The sequence below is a fragment of the Lutra lutra genome, chromosome 11, assembly GCF_902655055.1.
Source record: "Lutra lutra chromosome 11, mLutLut1.2, whole genome shotgun sequence".
Taxonomy (NCBI): Eukaryota; Metazoa; Chordata; class Mammalia; order Carnivora; family Mustelidae; genus Lutra; species Lutra lutra.
In genome coordinates, this window is record NC_062288.1 from 17,387,407 (window position 1) to 17,410,785 (window position 23,379).

General features: G+C 43.4%; 1 protein-coding gene across 1 annotated transcript in view; it reads right to left on the reverse strand.

Moving 5' to 3' along the window:
• SLC26A4 (solute carrier family 26 member 4) overlaps positions 1 to 23,379 on the reverse strand; it is a 50,035-nt gene that overhangs the window by 10,639 nt on the left and 16,017 nt on the right. The window contains exons 7-17 of the mRNA XM_047695977.1: positions 20,296 to 20,448; positions 19,101 to 19,183; positions 15,643 to 15,790; positions 14,945 to 15,058; positions 11,121 to 11,198; positions 10,884 to 10,979; positions 9,581 to 9,687; positions 6,626 to 6,695; positions 4,797 to 4,889; positions 3,772 to 3,867; positions 2,926 to 3,156 (exon numbers count right to left, since the gene is read on the reverse strand). Coding sequence (XP_047551933.1) covers positions 2,926 to 3,156; positions 3,772 to 3,867; positions 4,797 to 4,889; positions 6,626 to 6,695; positions 9,581 to 9,687; positions 10,884 to 10,979; positions 11,121 to 11,198; positions 14,945 to 15,058; positions 15,643 to 15,790; positions 19,101 to 19,183; positions 20,296 to 20,448 — 1,269 coding nt within the window. The remainder of the gene's footprint in view (positions 1 to 2,925; positions 3,157 to 3,771; positions 3,868 to 4,796; positions 4,890 to 6,625; positions 6,696 to 9,580; positions 9,688 to 10,883; positions 10,980 to 11,120; positions 11,199 to 14,944; positions 15,059 to 15,642; positions 15,791 to 19,100; positions 19,184 to 20,295; positions 20,449 to 23,379) is intronic.

Consider the following 23,379-nt stretch of genomic DNA (forward strand, 5'->3'; position numbering starts at 1 on the left):
TACTGAATGGGAGAACATATTCACAAATGATATATCCAATAAGGTGTTAATATCCAAAATATAATAGTTTATAGAATTCAACGCCCCCATGCCCCAAATAATCTCATTAAAAATGGACGAAGGGCCTGAATAGACATCTTCCCTAGAAGACCTATAAATGGCCAAGAGACACATGAAAAGATGCTCAACATCACTCATCATGGTAAACGCAAATCAAAACCACAATGACGTGTCACCTTGTCAGAATGGCTGGTGTCAAAAAAGACAAGAAGTAACAAGAGTTGGCAAGAATGTGGAGAAAAAGCAACCCTTGTGTGCTGTTGATGGGAATGTAAATTGGTGGAGGTCCTGAGGAAAACAGTATGGACCTCCCTAAAATAATTTTAAAAAGAAGTAACATATGATCCAGTAATTCCACTACTGGGTATTTATTTATTCACTCAAAGAAAATGAAAACACTAATTCAAAAAGATATATGCATCCCTCTGTTTATTGTAGCATTACTTAAAATAGCCAAGATGTGGAAGCAACCCAAGTGTCCAACCATAGATGAATGGGTAAAGAAGTGGTGTAGACACACGGACACACACACACCCCCCCCAATATTACTGAGCCATGAAAAATAACGAGATCTTGCCATTTGCAACAACATGATGGGCCAACAGACACATGAAAAGATATTCAACATCACTCATAATGCTAAGTGAAATAAGTCACAGAAAGACATACCATGTGATTTCACTCACATGCGGAATTTAAGAAACAAAACAAATGAACAAACAAAAGAGACAAACAAAAACAAAAAACCTGAGAGTCTTTTTTTCTTTTTTTTACCCCAGAGTCTTAAATACAGAGAATAAACTGATGGTTACCGGACAGGAAGTGGGTGGGGGATGGGTGAAATAGGTGAAAGAGATGAAAAGTACACTTATTGTGATGAGACTGAGTGATGTATAGAATTTTTGAATCATTATATTGTTTATCCAAAACTAATATAACACTGTATGTTAATTACACTTCAGTAGAGTTGCCTGGGTGGCTCAGTCGGCTGAGCATCTACCTTCGGCTCAGGTCATGATCCCAGGGTCCTGGGATCAAGCCCTGCATCACACTCCCTGCTCAGCAGGGAGCCTCTTTCTCCCTCTGCCTCTGCCTGCTGCTTTGCCTACTTGTGCTCTTTCTCTCTCTGTCAAATAAATAAATAAAATCTTTTTGAAAAATTATGCTTCAATAAAAATATACAAATTAGTAAAAATTAAAAACAAAAAACCAAGACACAAGACCTATGGGCAATAATAAAACAGAATGTGACATTTCTGGGGGGAAAAAAGTCAAGACCTCTATGCAAGTATAATGTCTGGAGATATCATAATTGCCCTTAAAGCATTTGAAAGAACCACTGGTTAGGCGTGGAAACTATCCTGGCATTAAATAAGTTCTGACTCTCCCCAAAAGCAATTCATTAAACCCTTGCACTAACACAATCTACAGTGGATCTGAGCCGCAACTGAGTGAAATGCACAAGGCAGAACAAGATTTATGTCTTCATTTCCGTTCTCAAATGGTTATTATAATAGCCAGGTTTTCCAAAATAACTGGAATAGAACCTGCCAGCATATCCCTGAACTCTCCTGCCGAGTACAATCACTTTTCTACCTCACCAGCCCAGGACCCACCCGGTGGAATCATCACTTGCTCTTGCCCAGGTAGCCAGGAAGCCCTGATTAAGCTAAACTCCAGTTAGGGGTCATTGCCATACTTTTTTAATAGATTTAAAAAATTTTTTAATTTTAATTCCAGTGTAGTTAACTACAGTGTTGTATTAGTCTCAGGGTTACAATGTAGGGATTCAGCAGTTCCCTGTATTACCCAATGCTCATCATGATTACGTGTACTCTTAATCCCCTTCACCTACCGGGGTAATTTCCATTTATTACATCTGATTGTCGGTGCCTTGAACCTGTTTTTAACCCCGGCCCTCTTAATACCTATCTGAAGCTTCACCTAAATTTGACGTCTAGCCACACTGACACACTGGTTAGTCTGTGTGGGGGCCCTTCATACAGTTGGTTAAATGTTTGCTTAATGTTTGCCTTCCCCTCTAGACTGTTTAGTCCCCCCAGGATAGGGGCTGCGGTGGCTTTATCTTGTCTCTTGTGCCTGGCGAGCACTTGGCAAATGTTAGGCACTCCACAATTATTTGCTTGAGCCTGCATAACTGGTTTCTGACACCATGAAAGTTTCTGTCCCGCACACTCCTCAACCCTTGCTTTGATGTCTTAGATAGCCGACCTGCTTCCTGCTCTAACCTCTTAATGATGCCTGCTTTTCCAGTCCTACCATGTTCTCTGGGGGTCCTTACCCTGCTGTTGTTCGTGTTACAGATAAAAACATAACACTTGACACAAACAGTTGTCCATTTTTCCTCCTTCTAACATCCTATCTTCTACATACTCTAAGAAAAAGAAAACTTAATAAATATATTTCCTAAGATACTCTTCTAAACTACCTCTTTATTTATACATAATACCTATGTAATATTTATTATATATGTAGTGAATAAAATAAACTACATATATAATATATACATATATATAAGCTTATTTAATCCTCATAACAAACCCTGTGAAGTAGGTACCATCATTACCCCCATATTGTAGATGAAGAAACTGACGTACAGATAGATTAAGTGACTTGTCCATGGTCACACCACTAGTAAGTAGTAGACCGGGGATTCAAAACGCCACCCCCCTGCCCCCCGTCTGGCCTCACAGCCCATGCTTTCAAATATTATTCTCTATTGCAAAAGCATTCCTCTACAAAAACTACAGATCCAACAATTGTCCCTTTGTAAGACCAGGTGACCCTTACCCTGTTACTACTTCCCAAGCTGCAGATCTATAAACCAAAGCACCAAAACCTTACCATTTGCAGGGATCTCACTCCAACAACATCCAAGAAAGACATAGCTCCACAGTCAAGCACGAGGCTATGGATTGGCACTTTGGGAACATTCACTTTGACTGGAAGCTCAGAGTTCCAATCCACTTGAATCTCTATTTCCTTGGTTGGGATATCAAGGTCTTCTGGATCTTCAATATCTTCATCAGGCTCAAAAGCATTATTTGATGAACCAGCATCCCTTATAATGCCATTCTAAACAAAGACAACACTGCCAACTTCAGTGCCAAACACTGGGAGACATCTTTCAAAGATTCATCTCCAATTACTTAAAAGTCCTATACACTTTTCCTTGGCAAGCAAAACATCAAAGGGATGAACTCTTAAGGAATGAGATTTACCTCAGTCCAAACTGTGATGTTCCCTAGGAAGAAAAATGGAAGAGCAGAGCAGCCAGGAAACTCTTGATTTCTGGAAGATTGTGGAACTTGGCCAAGAGATACATAGGCAGGAGAGTCTGAATAAAAGGTAATAGATCTAAAAGTTTATGAACTTAACTGTCTTCTACTGTGAGCAATTTTCTGGCATTGAATTAGCACTAATTTTGTTCCCTTCAGTAAAAATAAGGTTTATTTATCGATGGGATAAAAAAAAAATAAATAAAAAAAAAATCACACCTTGTGTTTCCAGAGAGGTCTGCCGATTTTTAAATTCTCTCCCATTTCCTCTTGCCTACAAGAACAACATCACTGTCTCCTTGTACATATCTGGGTACCAAAGGGAATAAATCTAATTTTAACTATCTAACTGCTTTCATTTTCCTCTGAGCAGGGAGAGAATTTAACAGGGAAAAGAAAGATGTCACCTCACCTTTGTTGCTCTTAATTGTCCTTTTTTGATGAGTTTCTGTATTTTCCTCAGTGCTTTCAGCCTCTTATTATATACTCTAATGGCATCAAATCCAACCTTTGGGAAAAAATGTCAAATTACTTAAAACATCTGGTTCCTAATGCTCATTAATGGCAATTGTTATCTCGGAAGGTTGTTTCTCAAACAGTATTATTCCTTGAGACATCTTGTTGAAAAAGAAATTCTAAGGTCTGGTGGCAGTCGCCCCATCAGCCCTCCCCCACCTACCCAGAGACTCAGGAAAGACAGTCTCATATTAAAGGCTCTACACTGGTAAAAACAGAACAACAACAAAAAACAACCAAAAACAGTGAAGAATAACCTCTTTAGCTTTAAGTCTGTGTTAACAAATGTCCTTGACCTCACAGAGCCTTTATGTTATTGCAAAATCACAGAGGACCATTCCTGTGAACCAGTTTGCTCTGGAGAGACTTAGCATCAGTTTGCTTAGGGAGACTTAGCACCAGAGCTTGGCACGGCATTCAAGACCACAGTTTCCTGCTGACTTATTTCACTTACACTTTTTGCCCTTTATTCCAACTGGGCAAATACCTCCCAACCCAAAGATGTGTACATACCTTTGACTCTCAGCTCACAGAGTTCCCAAACACCTGACATAACCACTCTTCTGCCCAACTGTCACACCCAGCCTGGTCCATCCAACTCCCAGGGATTGCTCCCTTCTGGAAACTTCCTCACATATACTTTGTATACTACTTATTTGGAACTCAAATTCTACTTGGATACATCTCTGCTGTTTTTGTCTTCCATAGTTATTGCTACCTGGATTTTAACACATACGGTATTATTGGTATTTTCCTATCGTCCAATAGACTGTAAGTTACTTGGATGTTATAATTCTTAAAGCCCCATAAAGATGGAATAGGGTGTAGGACCTTAGCCCAGTTTGAGCCAATAAATACCTATAGAATGAAGGAAGTCTCAAAGGAGGTTAGAAACCAAATTTCTAGGGATAAAATACTCACTGTGGACTTGATACATTTTTTAAAACCATCAATGTTGCCATAAAAAATAGGACTAGAAAATCTAAGAATCTTCACTCCTTCAAGTTCTTCAATCTAGCATTTAAAAAAAAAAAAGTGTGAGGTTAAATAATCTTGGGCTTCAAACATTTGATTCAATTTCTGGCTTTTTGGGCCTCCTGGGGGGCTTAGTCAGTGAAGCCTCTGACTCTTGGTTTCAGCTCAGGCCATGATCACAGGGGTCCTGGGATGGAGCCCGCTCCTCTGGGACTCCATGCTCAGCACAGAGTCTGCTTGTCCCCCTTTGTTCCCCCTTCCCCACCTCTTGCTCTCTCTCTCTCTCTCTCTCTCTCAAATAAATAAAATCTTTAAGAAAAATTCTGGCTTCTCTGCTAGGAGGGGAGTTTCAGTTGTTCAAAGAAGCTGGGCAGCAGCACCCACCTCTCCCTGAATAGGGGCTTCCCCCAGTTAGAGGCCACAGGTTATTAAAACTGGAGGGGCACCTGGGTGGCTCAATTGTTAAGTGTCCGCCTTTAGCTTAGGTCATGATCCCAGGGTCCTGGGATCAAGCCCCACACTGGGCTCCCTGCTCAGCACAGCCTGGTTCTCCCTCTCCTACTCCCCTGCTTGCGTTCCCTTTCTCACTCTCACTGTCAAATAAATAAAATCTTTAAAAATAAAAATAAAAAAATAAAACCACTGGAATTTTACAGTCTCATAGAAGGTCAAGTTAGGAAGGGCCTTCATAAGCAGTTATGCACCCTCTGATTTCCAGATGGAGAAACTGAAGCTGAGAACAGTGACATGATTATTTTTCAGGGACATTATTTTTAGCAATAATTTTGCCTCAAGTTCATACCACTCCCTGCCCACTTTGTTCTTTGGCTACTATTCTTTAAAAGTAGAAAGGAAAAAAAAGGTAGCAAACAAGGGGATTTGCAGGAACTGAGGCCTGTGATGTCATCTGACACAGAGTGGCCAGACCAAAAAAAAAAAAAAAAAAAAGCTTACAGAATGCTAGATTTTTCCAGTCTTTAGGAATCCTAGCAATTTCAGTCCAGCCCCTGAGAGGAGCAAGTAGGAGCTGGGAGGCTGAGTGACACGGGCAGAGTCTCCCCAGGGTGGAGCCTTGAACTGCAAACTCCCAAACTCAGCCCATGAGCCAGAAGATTCTCTACCATCATGTTTAGCTCTGGGCAGCACTTGGCTCAACGTAACTGAGAAAGAATGTGGAAATAAGTTAAGTAGCAGCTAATGGAATTCCAGGGTCAGTGTCCAACATTTTCTTCCTCTGCTTTTTCCCCTGGTGACCACTAAGCTACTTTGTTTTCAGGGAACAAAAGCCCATCCGCGGGATTTGTTTCCTTCATTTCCGGTATCATATATTGTTTCTTCCAAGATTAGAGCAACATGTCAAAGAAGGTTCCTTGTGACGGAGAACTTAAAAGTCTCCATTTAGAATTAAATGAAGATAACCTTATGGGGATTTCAGGTAATTTCATAGAGGACAAAGATTACATAAAAGAGGAATAGAATTTGGAGGAAACTTCCGGAAATCCACAAATTGCCTATTTTAAGAAATTCCTCTTACAATGGCTTTACATGAATAGGACCTTCAAACTAGCATGGACACAATTCATCCAAGCCATGCATATCAGAAGGCACATTGGGTCAAAGTTTTCACGACACCCCCCGTGGACTTCTAGACGTCCCTGGCAGAAGCCTCCTCTCTTAACTACCTCGTACCTGATACACTAAAAGAGAAATAAGCCGGCCCCGAAAATCCAGGCTAGAAAACCCAAATCCAGCAAATGTCTCACAAAGGCACTTACATTTTTGTAACTCTTGGTACTTTTGTAAATGTCTGTGCTAGGAACGCTTCCCATGCCGTTCCATGAGGGACTAGGAGAAGAAAAATCAGGTCAGGATTTTTTGGAACAGGCCTCCTTTGGAATAAAACATTAGAAGAAATAACAGATAGGAAAGAGCCCATCATTCTGGTGTTTTGGGCCTGTGTCTTCATTACAGATGACATCTTCCTACAGCTAGCTCTGAAATGAACGGCTGGTGTTTGCGGGGGCCCTGGGAGGAGGAGGACTTCCCTGAGGGCTGAGAGAAGTCGTGAGCAGCCCTCTTCCATGTGTATCACACTTCAGAGGACAAGCAAAGAGCTTTCACACATGGTAAATTTTATCTAAGTGCCACTATCCTTCTGGAAGGTCAGCAGTCTTATCTTCATTTTTATGGGTAAGCTGAGGGTCAGGTACAGTCAAAAAGGCCCTGGAGGCGCCTGGGTGGCTCAGCGGGTTAAAGCCTCTGCCTTCGGCTCAGGTCATGATCCCAGGGTCCTGGGATCGAGCCCCACATCGGGCTCTCTGCTCAGCAGGGAGCCTGCTTCCTCTCTCTCTCTCTCTCTCTCTCTGCCTGCCTCTCTGCCTACTTGTAATCTCTGTCTGTCAAATAAATAAATAAAATCTTAAAAAAAAAAAAAAAAAAAGGCCCTGGAGGTAAGGGGCAGCATCTACATTTGACCTAGGGGTCCTCACAGCCTGGCACAGCGCCTGGAACTTACTCATGAGGTATAGCATCTTTCTGAGGAAGTATGGCGAGTCTTCAGGGATCAAATTAGTCTCAGTTGGTGGAAATGGGAGCCTGGGGGGACCAGGAGAAAGTTCCTCCCATCAACCAGACTGTTGTCTTCCTGCTCCTGATGTAATCGAATAAATCCCGTGATTCTTCAAGTGAGACCAGGGATAGATGTTAAATAACAATTCCTGAAGAAAGAGTATCTGTTTGGGGTACTCTTGGCAACGTGCTCTCCAGATCAGCCATATAATTACTGGCAATGAAGCACTGTGGAGGATATGGCTTTTGCTTGGCTAAAAGCCTGGTTACCGAATCAGGAGCTAAAACGTGCTGCTGCTTTATCCTCAGCTTATCGGGCTGTGCTGAATTTTCATGTAAAGCTCATAAGCTACATCAACTTTCTCCACAAAACTTTCTCTCCCAACCACACCCTCACAAGGCCAAGTAGACACTGAGGCACAGAGAGCACGAGAAGCAGCATCTTCCAAGGACAGGTTTGGAGTTATTTCCCAGCAGCAAACTGGGCACACAGGGAGCTTGGGAACTCTCTGGGCCTGTAGGCAACCACGTAGGGGCCCCGAGGCAGTGAACACAAGATTTTGGGAAGAAGAGGAACTGGCTGGTGCAATGAGAAGGGTGGGCTTAACTTTGGAAAACCATGTGGAGTTTCCTCAAAAAGTTAAAAATACCACTACTGGGTATTTACCCCACAGATACAGATGTCATTAAAAGAATGGTCATGTGCACCCCAGTGTTCATAGCAGCAATGTCCAAAATAGCCAAACGGTGGAAGGAACCGAGATGCCCTTCAACAGATGAATGGATAAAGATGTGGTCCACATACATAATGGAATATTACTCAGACATCAGAAAGGATGAACACCCAACTTTTGTATCAACATGGATGGGACTGGAGGAGATTACGCTGAGTGAAATAAGTCAAGCAAAGAGAGTCAATTATCATATGGTTTCACTTATTTGTGGAATGCAGGGAATAGCATTGATGTCATTAGGAGAAGGAAGGGGAAAATGAAGGTGGGGGGAATCAGAGGGGGAGACAAACCATGAAAGACTGTGGACTCCGGGAATCAAACTGAGGGTTTTAGAAGGGAGGAGGGTGGGGGGATGTGTGAGCTTGGTGATGGGTATTAGGAAGGACACGGATTGCATGGAGCACTGGGTGTTATACATAAACAATGAATCATGGAACACTACATCGAAAACTAATGATGTACTGTATGGTAACTAACATAGCATAATTAAAAAAAAAAAAAGGGTGGGCTTATGCAAAGTGGGAGGGGTCTTGGATGATGTTTTTCCAGGTTTCTTACCCCTTTGCAACCGAAGCCCAGGCAGAGAAGAGGCCAGAAGTCTGGAAAGGTAACAGAGGTTTTGAGGAGAGAGACAGGCTCTGTTCGCCTCTCCGCTGGGATGGCTTCACAGACCCAGGAGGGCACACACAGAAAGCCTCTCAAGAGTCACTACAGAACCAACAGAAACCCAGACACTCAGGACCCCTCACAGATCACTCTTGGTGGCATCGAGCCACGCCTTTGCTGCTTTCCCTCTGCATATGTCCTAATGACATCTACTTCATATAATCGTGTGCCGTTTGGGGCACATGCTCCATTTGGCGGGTCTGAATGAATTCTGCCCACAATCAACACTTTCAAAGTCTCCCGTTCTGTGTTCCTAGCTTCAGGAGAAAACAGGCTGCAATCTGTTTAGCAGCTACCTTGACGCTATCCTCGGGCCCGTGTCCCACGTGCTGCATCTCATTTGCAGAAGGAACCACAGAGCCACCTCAGTCCTTTGCTGAGTCACCAATCTTTGCGTCTTATCACCACCGAAAGGAGCGCACAGCCAAAGAGCACATGACTAAGTGCACAGATCTGGGGGTGAGACACACCCGGGTTCAAAGCCTGACTTAGCTGTGTGATCTTTGGAAAAGTTCTTAACCTTTCTGAGCCTCGAACTGCTTACCTATAGAATGACAATAATAAAATCATCTCATGGGATTTTTTTCCCGAAGACTAAATATGATAATGTGTGTCAAGCACTATGGGCTTAATTCATAGAAGCCCTCAACGTATAGAAACTATTATGAAAGGGAGTGGTTTCCTTATATTTTATCAAAATGGTATAAGGAAGCTCAGGGTGTGTGGTCCTGTTTAAGGGAGACCTGGGTCTGCATTACTCACAATTGCACTCTGAGGACCACAGTGAGCAGTCCAAACATGAGGCCGGCTAGTAAACCGAGGTCCAGCCCCAGAATGATGGATGCTATGCACGTAAACACCCAGATAACCTAGGACAAAACAGAAAAGGAAGAACTGCTTTAATCCAGCAGGTGCTGTCCAGTGAGATACTACCTGCGAAAACAGATCAACTGTCCATGAACGAATCACGGCTTTTTTTTATATACTCGGACTCTACTTCATGTTAAGAGGAAGTGGAAATTGACCTTTCTGGTAAAGACTGATTGTCCCATTTCAACATGCTTTCATGACTTTTAAATAGGGAAAATACGAACATAGCTCAAAGTGGAATTAACATTAAAAAGGTCTACAGTGGGAAGTCTTGCTCCCAACCCTCTCCCTTCTCCATCCATCCGGCCTCCCTCCCTGTGTTCTCATCTGTTTCCGCGTGTGTCTCTGCGCACGTGCACGTGCGCACTTTTCACCAGCATCGTTTTCTGCAAACACAAGCAAATATGACTGAACGGCAGTATTTTCTTTTCCCACCTTTTCATGCATTGTACACACTATGCCATGCTGCACTGGTCTCTTTTTCACTTTACAATGCATCTTGGAGGGATGCATTTTTCTCCTTTCTGTCCGTCATGCTTTAAATGACAGCAGAACTCTGAAGGACTTAGCTTCTGATTGTCACAGTTCCTCAGACCTATTGCGAAGCTTACTTTGGTCAGAGGTTAGAGTTAGACTGGTCAGAGTTAGACTCAGCAAGGGTTTTGTATTTTGGTTTTGCTTTGTTTTGTGTTTTGTTTGTCCTATATTACAGAGGTTTTTTAAAAAAAAAAGAATTTGTTTTGTTTTTTAATTTGGTTGTTAGTCTGGCTGGTTTGTTTGGTGTTTATTTGTATGAGATTCTTCCTAGATAGCAAAAGATCTCCCCAGAGATACAGGACGTTCACAAAACTTGGCTTCAGAGACTTGGCTTATCCACACAATTCTAGTTTCTTCTCTGGGAATCCCAAAATGCAAGTGAGATTTAGGAGACATGTTCCCACATAATGATGTGGCAGGAGCCAGTTAGTTAACTGTCTGCCTTCTTCTCGGGTAATAATCTTGGGGGTCCTGGCATTAAGTCCTGTATCGGGCTCTTTGCTCCGTGGAGAGTCTGCTTCTCCCTCTCCCTCTGCCTGCCATTCCCCCTGCTTGTGCGCTCACTCTCTCTCTGTCAAGTAGATAAATAACATCTTTAAAAAAAAAAAAAAAAGAACCAAATCTTATTTCAGACAAAAAGAGGCGGTAAGTGACTTACAGCATCTATCTTATTCTGTCTCCACAGACGAGGAATGTCACACACTTGCATGAACATCCCTTTCAGGTTGGCGATGACAACGGCGGCCAAGACCGACTGCAGGGAGAGACAGGGAAGGCTGTGTTATTCAGGGCAATGGCTTTCTACCAGGGGAGTTTTAAACCTCCTGTTATTTCTCTGGTGGCTGAGCAGGGAAGCGAGATTATGCAATCAGTGTGCCGAGAAGCAGGGCTGTACCTTCTGCAAGGGTTCCAGCAGCTTCCCCAGGGCGACGATGGCGACCATCACGATCCCAGCCGAGATGATGCCGGCGATCTGAAAGACACACACCTGCCCTGAGCAGGGCTCGGCCTCCCCCCTGGAGTCTTCTAGCTTGCGGGATGCGGGTGCGTGCGGGACAGCCTGTTTGCGGGGCCACTTGACGCTGCCCTACGCCCCCCTCCTGCTCAATACTGTTGAGAGAAATGAGAATTAGTTCCGAAAACTCTCCACAACAGAAGGAAAGAGTGGGCAACATACACAGGGTGGCTATCGCAGAGGAATTAAAGAAAACGTGGAGACCGAGCCTGCGCAGGGAAAGCCAGCGGGACCGGGATTGCTGCGCGATGCGTTACTGACCCAGAGCTTTGGTGTCCCATCGGGAGGCCAGACTTGTAACCATTTGCCAGAGCGGGGCCACCCCTTCCCCCAAGAGCAATCACTGAATGTTCTTGGGAAATAAACTGCGCCATTCACATCGGATTCTTCCGCGTCATGGAAGCCGCAGCCCTAACAGCGATTCTGACAACACTTGATACTAACGGCATATGATTCCCACAAAAATCGCAGAGGAACTAAATGGCCCGGTCCCAGCGCAAATTCAGAATGCTACATGAGCACCATGACACGTGGGACCGCATCCCCTCCTCCTCTGTCCCCAGACACAGGCTCAGAGTGTGGCCCCAGGGACGGGAGCACCAGCACGCGGGGCATAGAGGACCTTCAGAAACTTTACCTTCTCTGGCCTAAAAGCTCTGCTAAGGTCCGTGAATAGTTAGGAGAGAGGCTGAGGGGTGGGGCTATTCTCTGGTGTGATTAGCACTGGGACGGCTGCAACGTGGCCGAGGTGAAGACCAGAAACTCTGAAACAGAGGAGAAAAGGAGACAGAGCACCAGAAGCAAAGCAGTGGGAGAAGCAACAGGGAAGACAGGCTTGGGCACAAGTGCCACCAGCTGCAAGAGGCTGCAGGTGAAGAGAGAGATCAGGCCCGCATCAAAGGAAAATCCAGAAACATCAGGAAACTTCAAAGTCACAGTCTTCCCACCTGGCAAATGGATCATTTCAAACTTCTCATTATGGTTAGATCAGCCTGAGGCAAGATTATGTATCTAATGGACTAGAAACTTCGCTTCATACTTCCAGACCTCTTTTTTAGGCTCTGTTGCCCATTAGCACACCTCTAGGAGGCCTGGACCTTGGTGGCTTTCCCTCTCCTATCTGAGCAGAGAAACTAATATTCTCCCTCTATCCATCCATCCCCCCCACTTCCTTCCATATAGTTGCATAACCAATACTGGTCACCAATCACGAGCCACTTGCATCTCACTGTGGATGTGGGGCTCTGAGAGTAGCTGAAAGAAATGGAGATCTGGGGACAGAGACCACAGCCAGCTGCCCAGCTCCTTCCAGGAGAATGGCCACCTACTCGCCAAGTACATGGGACAGTAAGCTGCCAATGATGGGGACCGAGATGAATCTTGGTCACTCTTAAAATCTGAGAGGATTCTGTTACTTGTACTTACTTTATAAGGCTGGTTTGTGGGAATTGCGGTAGATTTTATATCTATGAGCACATTCAATCACTAGATAATTAATGATTCTAAGTGAGAAGTTAATCAGATCAGAGAACAGTTTGTAATCAGAGTTTCTGGTGAGTCCATAGGAGTCAGGTGAGGGCGAGAGAAAGAACGGGCTATAACGTTAAGCCCTGCTGCAGTCTGACAAAGTGCTGCACACAGCGAACACTAACCCTCACTACTCCGTTCATTCATCTGGGAGAGGACTGGTTCTTCTGTGTCAGGGACAACATATGTATCACTGGGACGAAGATGTTCTCCTACCGTCAGGAGCAACAGATGGGAATGATCAGCATTTACAAGTATGCGCCAGGACTTTCTAGACGTTTTTATTCAATCCTCACAACATCCCTTTGAGTGGATGCAGTTAATGTTCCCATTTTATAGATGCTGACACTGAGGCCCCCGACATGAGAGAAAGCCTGAGAAGCCACACAAAAGGGGAAGACCATCCAGTTTATGTGGTCATGAGTCCCTGGATTTGAGTCCAGGCACTTGGACTTTTCACCCCAGAACTCAGTATATATTTCAGTAATTAAATGTCAAGCCCGTTCTGTGCTTGCTTCATTCCTCACTACTGAAATGCTGGCATCCTTCATTCCTAAATATAATACATGCCAGTGTGTGGTGGTGGGTGTTAGCTTACCAGAACACCATTATCCCCAAGCCCTCTGCCAAGGAATCGCTTTACACGGGCATTCTTCCTGGGCTGGCTGGCCCGTGCCTCCTTTGAGGCTGCGCGCCACAGCAAGAGAGTGGACATCACCCGTGGGGGACCCGCCTATACCCGCATACAGCCCCGGGCCCTGGAGAGTCTGTCAATGCCCCATCTCCGATGATAACAGAGCGCTTTCATCTCGCTTCAGCTCGAGTGCTGACAGCCGTCACTGGAACATGGGGGCAGCTCTGGAAATCACCTTTGACCTCTTCCCCCCGACCACAGACCCCTGGCTCGGCCTCCTGGTACGGGCTGGATTGTCTTCCCTGCTCCTGCAGAACTAGAAGGGTCTGGTCTGTCTCCCCCTCACCCCAAAAAAAGGAATTTCAATTTTAAAAAGAAAATTTCTGAAAATTAAAATTAAATGTTGTTCAACAGGACCCAAGAAATTGGAAGAGGCCCATTCTTCCAATCGCCCTACACAGAGATCCATTATAAATGGGAAAGGAGCATCACGTGCGCCCTAGGGACAATTAAGGCTCCCCCTGGGCAGGCCACTGTAGGGAGTCACTAGTTTTGTCAATTAATCTCTTTCACACTGCTGTGTGTCCCTGCCGTAACAAACCCTACCTGAAGCCCGTGTGTGTCATAGTACTTACCTTGGATTCAATGACATCCTTCTTTATAGCCTCAATGCACTTTATACTCCGAAACAATAGCTCTGTGTGGGGAAGGGAACCACCCCCCAGGCACAACGGAAACACAGTTCCTGAGCCTGTCCCTTGCCACCATTCACATGTTTTGGCAAATCTGACCCCATGCCCCGCTAGAAAGGATAGCCTTTGAGAATGGCTCCTCAGCTTTGTGGCCAAAGGCAGGGTGATTCAGAGATGAACTGGGACGCCAGATTTGAGGTCCCTTTGTGAAGGTAACAACCTAAAACCACACTGATAAGATAAAATCCACTTCAGGAACAAAAATCGTCCTCGAGAGGAAAGGCCAAAATGTTATCACCAAAATATCCCCGGCTGGCGGACTTGTTCTGTGGGACGAAGGCTTCTAGAGGAAATTCTATCAGGAGCTTCCTATCAGGAACTTTCCTGATCCTTGGAAAGGAAACATAGTGGACACTTTGGATTCTCCCAAAAATGCAACAGCTCACTAATGCCAGAAAGTGCGCGAGCTCCGCCTTCTCTATCTCCAGATAACACATTGATAAAAATCAGCATTCTTCACCACTGATTTCCTTGTCAGTTCTTATTATCCCGGAAACCCAGGTTGCAGGTCAATACAGCCACCTGCGAGCTGAGCACTGACACAGATTATTCCTTTGAGGATCTGGGCATTGGGAAACCGTCAATGTCAGAGAGGTTTCTGGGGAAGAGATGGATCAAGTTGATGAGTGAGCCCCGGGTCGGATCAGCTCGGATCTGCTCGGATCTGCGCCTCCCGAGGCACAAGCCTCCGTGCTCCAAGGCTACTTGCCTTACTTGGCTCTCCTAAACGCCTTTCTGGGTGCTGTTCCCCGGCCCATCACCCCCACCCTGCTGTATCTTCTGTATCTTACCTGGGTCTTTCCCCCGGTGCTCTCCTGGACGGCCGTGCGGGACAGGGCAGTGGTGGCCACAAAACAAGAGAAGAATCCCGAGAAGATGTTGCTGATCCCAAAGGCAATGAATTCCTAAGGCAGAGACCGGGGGACAGGGATGCTACGAATAGAATCACTGGACAAGACCTGCCAAGTGTTTAAGGAAAAAGAGGAGGAAAGCAAGCTCCCAAGCCCACCTTATCTGGTAGCCCCAGACACTGCCCACACTTGCACACAGAGCAATTTAAAATCAGCCCACCTGAACAAGAGCCCGTGTATACAAGGGCCTGAATTTAAAACGGTCACAACCATCATCGCTGGTGTTCGCTGCACTGTTTTGCTATATTATAGCTCCCCTTATGAAATACATCTGGAGACACTGGACTGCATGAAGGATTCTCATGCTAACCCAATATGTGAGCGTTGAATGTTATTTAGGACCTGACTGAATTAACTCTTAGAATTCGGCTGACTTCAACTTATTTCTTAAAAAGAAAAGAGACGCAGCCTGCGTATTTCAAAATAATTTCAATTAGCATGTGGAAGAGGGAAACCAGCTCAACAAGGGCTGATGAAAGAAACCAATCCCTTCTCCAGCAGACAATGAAGTCTGTCCCGCTTATGCTTTCTCTTCTTTGCCGCCCTACAAAAGCAGGTCAGCGCAAGGGTGACCGTACCTGGTTCCCATCGATGGTGTAATCGTACTTGATGGCATAAACTTTGCCCACAGACACTGCAATAGCATAAGCCACCACGGCGATGGAAAACGAGGCAGCCAGCATCTCAGAAAACAGACTCACAGGTGGAAGTATGGGAGGCAAAAACCTTGTGAGTTTTAAAACAAAAAAAAAAACAAACAAAAAAACGCAGTGAGGATTTGACCACAGTTCTCTGTTCCTACCTCGCCAAATGCTATATACACCCAGACCCAAGTCAGGCATGAACATGCTTGATCCCGAGGGAAAAAAGCAGATTGCGACAACTAAGTGGTAGCATCGCTTTTACAGTTTTAAATTAGAAGCTGGCGCTCCCTCATGGGCTGACTTCTTCATCCCCTCTACGAACGCTGCCTTATCTATACCCCTGACACAAATAAACGTGTCATTATGGATTCTGTAGTATACAGCCTGATGCCACGCCATTTCACAAGTTAGCGTTTCTCCTCACACCATTTTATCTTAAAGGTCTTTGAATTTAAAAGATAGTCTGGCCATAAAATGAGATTTGCCTTGTGCGAAGAGATGTCAGGTCTATGAAAAAGACAAACGATATTGGATGCTAAAAGAGCTGAGTAGAAAATCCGCATCTTAAGAGCCACGATATTTAAAATCTTGAGTCCAGAAAAGATTACATTTATGTAATTATCAGAATGTTCCAGAATCACAATGACTAAGACTTCCCAGAGACTGTGGGGTCAAACGGCTAGTGTTAGACATACCAGAACTGTTCTACAAACCATGTAAAGAAATAAACCTAGGGGTACCTGGCTGGCTCAGTCAGTAGAACATGTGATGTTTGATCTCAGGGTTGTGAGCTTAAGCCCCATTTTGGGCACAAAAGCCCACTTAAAAAGGAAAAAAAGGAAGGAGGGAGGGAAGGAAGGAAGGAAACCTACATGTTTATAATCATTCAGTTGTCCCCAAGTATGAAAACTGGGGGAATGGCTTTCATGTACCTGTATCTTGATGACTTATTCATAGAGCGTACAGGCCAGGGGTCCCTAGCCAAAAAACCTCCAAAACAAACAAACAGAAAAACTCCACCAAAACAATCTCTCTCACCTACCTCACTTATATCTGAGTTTCCTTTAATAGGAAATTACATTCCCCTCCTCTAATCAGAGGGAAGTGCTATAGCAGAAATAAGATTGTTACAAAACACCACAGAAATTTAGAGCTAGCTAATATCCTGATATCATCCAAGTTAATATGCTCATCTAATATCCTAGAAATGGTTGAATCTACGTCTCTCCTTTTGTTGATAAGGGAACTGAGGTCCAGAGACGTGAAGTGACTTGCTCAAGGTCATTTAGTCAGGTCTAGTATGAATGTTGATTTCGTGCGTAACAAGATCTGTCTGATTCTCTGCCCCAGTAGCCTTTTTCTCCCCACAGGTGAGGTTACTTTCCAGACTCCTTTTTTCCCAGATCTCATCCTGACTCACAAGATTTGTATCACACCTCTGCTCATCTGGATGTGGGCTTGGACCTCACATCTTAAAACCAGGCTTGTGGGGACACCTGGGTGGCTCAATGGGTTAAGTATCTGCCTTCCGCTCAGGTCAGGATCCCAGTGTCCTGGGATCGAGTCCCACATTGGGCTCCCTGCTCAGTGGAGAGCCTCCTTCTCCCTCTGCTTGCCACTCCCCCTGCTTGTGCGAGCTCTCTCTGACAAATAAATAAAATCTTTATATACTCTTAGGCTTATGACTCATTCCCGAGACCCAATCAGCCCTACTTGAGGAAATTCAGTCTGTCCAGATACCTTTCCAGTCCTGCAGAGTTCAGCTTTGATTGTGACCTAATGCCCACTGCCTGCCTGCCAACCTCTCTAATGCCAGGGCCTTCTACCAGGTCCTTGATTCTCCAGGGTCACAAAGTGTAAAGCACAGAGACTTAAAGTCAAAGGATGTGAATGCTGGCTCAATGGCTCTGTATGAAACTGACTGACTGACTTGGGGCATATTATTCAAGATTCCCAAGTCCCAGTTTCTTCAGCTGTCAAATAGGGGCTACATACTCTTCTCATAGGCTTATTGGAAGGAGTCAAGGAAGGATGATGTCAGTAAGTAATCAGTACCTACACACATAGTAGGTGCTCAGTAAGTGTAGGGAGACCCTGAAAGTACCACACAGCTGCCATCCATTTGTATTACCTTGCTGGATCTTAGCAGGGCCGATTTTTTTGCCCCACGTCACTCACTTGGGGCCCAGACTGGACACCTTCCAACGACCTCTGAGTTGTCTTTTCCTTACCTCCTGCCCTTCTTCAGGGGCCCTGTTTGGCTACAGCCAACCCTCCCATGTCTGGCCTGATCATGAGCTAATGCTATGAAGGTGAGTGAGGGTGAAGGAGGCTTTTCTGAAAAGATAAGGGCGGGGAGTGCTGGGACCCTATAACGGAGGCCGGGGGACCTATAACGGAGAGTCAGGCGTGAGAAACGTGATTCCATTTACTTGAGGTTGGCCCTGAACATTTGGCAAATGCACCACCGCTCCAACTAGAATGGAAAAGTGGCCTTCCAAAGGCAGCCAGGAGAAAACCCCGATGATTCTGCTGACCTCCCCTGCCCCGTTCCCCCTGCGCCACACTCTCAAGCACAAGTGCAAAGCACGTCACTTTGAAAGCAGTGGAAACAAACATGACAGTGACATCCTCTGGCACCAGTACCTGCTGGCTATCTAACAGTGAGTCTGGTCATAATCGTGGGAAGTTAATGTTACCAATCTAGCAAACATCTGGGTTTCTTTTTTAATGCCATATGTTGAAATTACAGCGTACTGCACTTGGTCCATTCAGTGCATTTTATGAGAGATCTCACTGGCATTTCAGAACAAGCCCGAATTATGAATTTACTCTGTTCTCTAGGAGAACCCCTCACCCATGTAGGTGGTGAGAGAAATGCACGAAGATACTCTACTTTCCTAACTCACCGAACTACCCAATATATAGAAAACCTCCCTTAAGATGATGCATTTTATTCGTGAGAACCAATGACATAATTATTACCTAAGATTGATTAAACTAATTGGTGGAGAATTTAGGCCAGCTGTCCCTTATTTCTCAAGCAGATTGTTCTCAGTGTGATAAATGTGACTAACCATGATTCTATTTGTATTATATTGTAATTATACACAGGAGTTTAAGTCAGGAGTCTGGTGGTGACTGTGTAAGTCCTGCCACATTTTAAGGAAATGAAGAAAAAAACCTCAGAGCATATGGGAGCTGCTTTTCAACAAATGGCTCGAACTTTCTCTACGCAGTTTGTCTGATCGTTTGCACCAGTGGGTGCTTCTTTAAGATCACACACGGGAAGACTATGGAAGGAGCATCAATGAGATGAAGCTTGTAATAAAAGGTTTCTTTTAAATAGAACGTACTGACTTAGTATAGCCTAAGAGGAGCTCCGCACTCACCCCCTTGGGATGGATTTAACAATGCCAGCATTGTAATTTTTTTCCAGGTCGGCTCCATATGAAATGGCAGTAGCAATTATTGTCTGAAATAAAACAAAAGAGGTTAAAAATAAAAAACTACATGTTTTAACAACTCCTCACCCCCTTTCTTTAGTCTCCTCCTTAGGAAGCCAACCCTGTTGGTTTCTTTCTTTTTTTTTTTTTTAATCCAAGTACAATTAACATACTCTATATTAACACACATTATATTAGTTTCAGGTGTGCGGTAAAATGATATGACTTTTCTCTGCATTACTCAGTGTTCCTCAAGATAAGACAGTGCTCTTATTCCCCTTTATCTGTTTCCCCCACCCCCCCACCTACCTCCCCTCTGGCAACCACCAGTTTGTTCTCTGTATTTAAGAATCTGGGGGGTTGGGGGCACCTGGGTGGCTCAGTGGGTTAAATCCTCTGCCTTTGGCTCAGGTCATGATCCCAGGGTCCTGGGATGGAGCCCCACACCTGGGAATCTCTGCTCAGCGGGGAGCCTGCTTCTCTCTCTCTTCCTCTCTCTGCTTGCCTCTCTGCCTACTTGTGATCTCTGTCAAATAAATAAATAAAATCTTTATTAAAAAAAAAAAGAACCTGGGGGTTTTTAATTTGTGGAACATAAGGAATAGCATGGAGGACATTAGGAGAAGGAAGGGAAAAATGAAAGGGGAGGAGTCGGAGGGGGCGATGAACCATGAGAGACTATGGACTCCAGGAAACAAACTGAGGGTTTTAGAAGGGAGGTGGGTGGAGAGATGGGCTAGCCTGGTGATGGGTATTAAGGAGGGCACAGATTGCATGGAGCACTGGGTGTTGTACGTAAACAATGAATCATGGAACACTACATCAAAAGCGAATGATGTACTGTATGGTGACTAACATAATTCAATAAAAAATAAATTTAAAAATTAAAAAAAGAATCTGGGGGGTTTTGTTTGTCTCTTGTTTGTTTGTTTGTTTGTTTCTTAAATTCCATGTATGAGTGAAATCGTTTAGTCTCTTTCTCTTATTTCATCAAGCATGATACTCTCTAGCTCCAACCATGTTGCTGTAAATGGCAAGATTTCATTCTTTGTTTATGGCTGAGTAATAGTCCATATATATTACAACTTCTTTCTTGTTAAACTCATTAATGCTGAACTTTCTAATTACATGTTTTACTTACCACAATTACTTCTATAGGAATAGGGACTGGAATTTTGTGCTTAAATCGGTCATTCACTTCCTTAACCGCCATACAGATGATAATGGTGAGTAATCCAGCAATGAAATCAGCAAGATTGGTGTTGCCAACATTTTGAAAAATCTCAATCAGAGTCTGTATAAAGAAAACAATTGTATATTCTTCCCACATGAAAAATCATGATAACATCATCAAACAGCACTTGAAAATTTCATGTAAAATCATAAAAATGTGTTGGCTAATATAGAGACCATTAAAAAATCCAATCTTAGCAATACATATACCAAGTTAATGATGCTTAATCGGAGTGGTAAAACCATGAGTGATTTCTACTTTTTTTGTTTATCTGCACTTTTTTACGATAAAAATGAGATGTTTTAAAAGAAAAAAATTCATTACATACTGAATTTTACTTGCAGAAAAGCTTTAAAAATTTATATCTTAAAGTGGTTTTACAGGGACTATTAAGTGACCTAATTTCACAATGTTGATGTGCTATTATTGAGACTAAAAACTGACAAACCAAAAAGTCCCAATTAGCCAGTATTTTAGGTAAAACTCTTTCCCAACCTGAATGAGATGGCTGGAAGTAAAAATACCTAAATACTTCATATGTAGCACATAGGGTCTGATCCACTCTTCATGCTGAAGAAAAACTACTAAATTGATACATAGTTCAAATATAAATTTTTAGGGGCACCTGGGTGGCTCAGTGGGTTAAAGCCTCAGGTTTGGCTCAGGTCATGATCTCAGGGTCCTGGGATGGAGCCCCGCTCAGCAGGGAGCCTGCTTCCCTTTCTCTCTCTCTGCCTGCCTCTCTGCCTAATTGTGATCTCTGTCAAATAAATAAATAAAATCTTTAAAATATATACATATATATAAATTTTTAGAAATTAATTTGGTACTTAGTTCAAACTTGAACTGAGATGACTTAAATAAAAACAACTCTTTCCAAGTGGGCAGACAAGCCAACTCAAGTATAAACTCGTCTTGTTTTGTAAATAGTAGGTTTCTGGGAATCAAGGGAGATTAGCAAGAGAGACTCCCAGGGAAGAACACTAATACCTTTGTTCCCGCAGCTTGGGTCCTGTAGAAGGCATGATTTCAGAGGTATTCTTTCATTCTTTGAAACAAATAATCTCTCAGTGAAGGTTACTTTTTTTTTTTTGAATGAGTCCTTTTATAGATATATTTTTATATGAAAACAAAGGAATGTAGTACCTTATCATTTATAATATGTATTTTACTTAATTTTATAGACAAGCTGTATTTTAAATAATCACAATGGCAGTCAATAACAGTTATGTATAAAGAGCCTTAAGTGATCCAGCAGCCGTTTGGCCAGCAGCTCCAAGAGTAAGGGAATGATAGGAGAAGTTGTTATGCTAGCAAAAGACGTCCACCGAGTGCCTGAACTAGAGTTCAAGCATTTGACTTATAGGAAGCCTCTTGGACTTTCACTTAGAGAGTATTTTTGCTCTTGCTTGAAACCCAATACCAACAAATTTACTTTGCCTTCCTGAGGCAGTCAAAATTGAGAGAGGCAGTTACATGGACAGCAAGAGAGGAAGCCAACGATAGCAGGGTGAAAAGGAGAAAATGGCGGCCCCTGGGTGGTTCAGTTGGTTATGCATCTGACTCTCGATTTCGGCTCAGGTCATGATCTCAGAGTCGTGGGATGGAGCCCTGCATGGGGCTTCCTGTTCAGTGGGGAGTCTGCTTGGGATTCTCACTCTGCCTCTGCCCCACCCCTGCTCATGCACACACACTCACACTCTCTTCCTTTCTCTCTCTCTCTAAAATAAGTAAATCTTTTTTAAAAAGAGAGAGAGCAAATGGAGGAGTACCACAAGTGGGCACAGTAACAAGAATTTAGGGCATCTGCCTTAGGAGCCAACAGGCCCACATGTCTCAGTCTTATGGCATTGCTGTCTGGCCCTTTCCCATCATCGGTTTTCTGATGACAAGCCTCGTTAATTCATAAGTTGGATATAATATTTCACTTAATTGTTTATATAGTAAAGGTTTACTTTCAATTCAAAAGGGAAAAATCCAAACTTGAAAACAAACAATCAGATAACGATCCTAATCACAAAAACATTTTCACCTTACAAAAATGATCACTCCAGGATTCCTATTTAATCTATGAGAGTCACTGAGATCTTTGAATAAAAAGCACCTCTGGTTTATTAAAAATGTAATATGGGTTGCAAAAAAACAAAATCAGTTTATATTACACAATTGCATTAAGCAAGCATATACTAGTTGTTTATATACTGAGATATCTCCTATGAAAATTTCCACAATAAAAAGTTTAGTCTGTGTAGAAATAAAACTGAAGTAGTCAGATTGTACTCAAAGATAACAGAAATGAGACACTAAGGAAGCAATGAAAACTAATTCCAATTTCGTTTCCTATTAAAATATTTCCTAAAATAAGTTTAGAATGTGGATACACGTATGAATCTGTATTTCAACCTAGTATTCTGAACAGGTCAAATCATAATAACGACCATTTCAGTGATGGGAAATATTTTACTCTATTTCCTACCATGCTTGGAGAATTTTAGGACCATTTCATTCAGATCATTTCTTCCTTTTTTGCCTAGCATTGCCTGGGGGTACAAAGCCATAAGAAACAGATATATACCTGCTGTTACATATGAAGAAATTTATCAGTTAACTTCTAGTGCCAAATTTATTTTAATTCATCTCTTTATTTTTTTTTCAAAGATTTTATTTATTTATTTGTTAGAAAGAGAGAGAGAGGGAGCGAGCATGAGCACAGGCAGACAGAGTGGTAGGCAGAGGCAGAGGGAGAAGCAGGCTCCCCGCCGAGCAAGGAGCCCGACGCGGGACTCGATCCCAGGACGCTGGGATCACGACCTGAGCCGAAGGCAGCTGCTTAACCAACTGAGCCACCCAGGTGTCCCTAATTCATCTCTTTAAATAGATCAAACTCTTTATAATCACCCCTTGCAGTTGGGCATTTCCTCCTACCAGAAACAATTTTTGCCCATATGTAGATCACCCCTTAAAGCATTACTTTCCTTATTGGAATGGTTT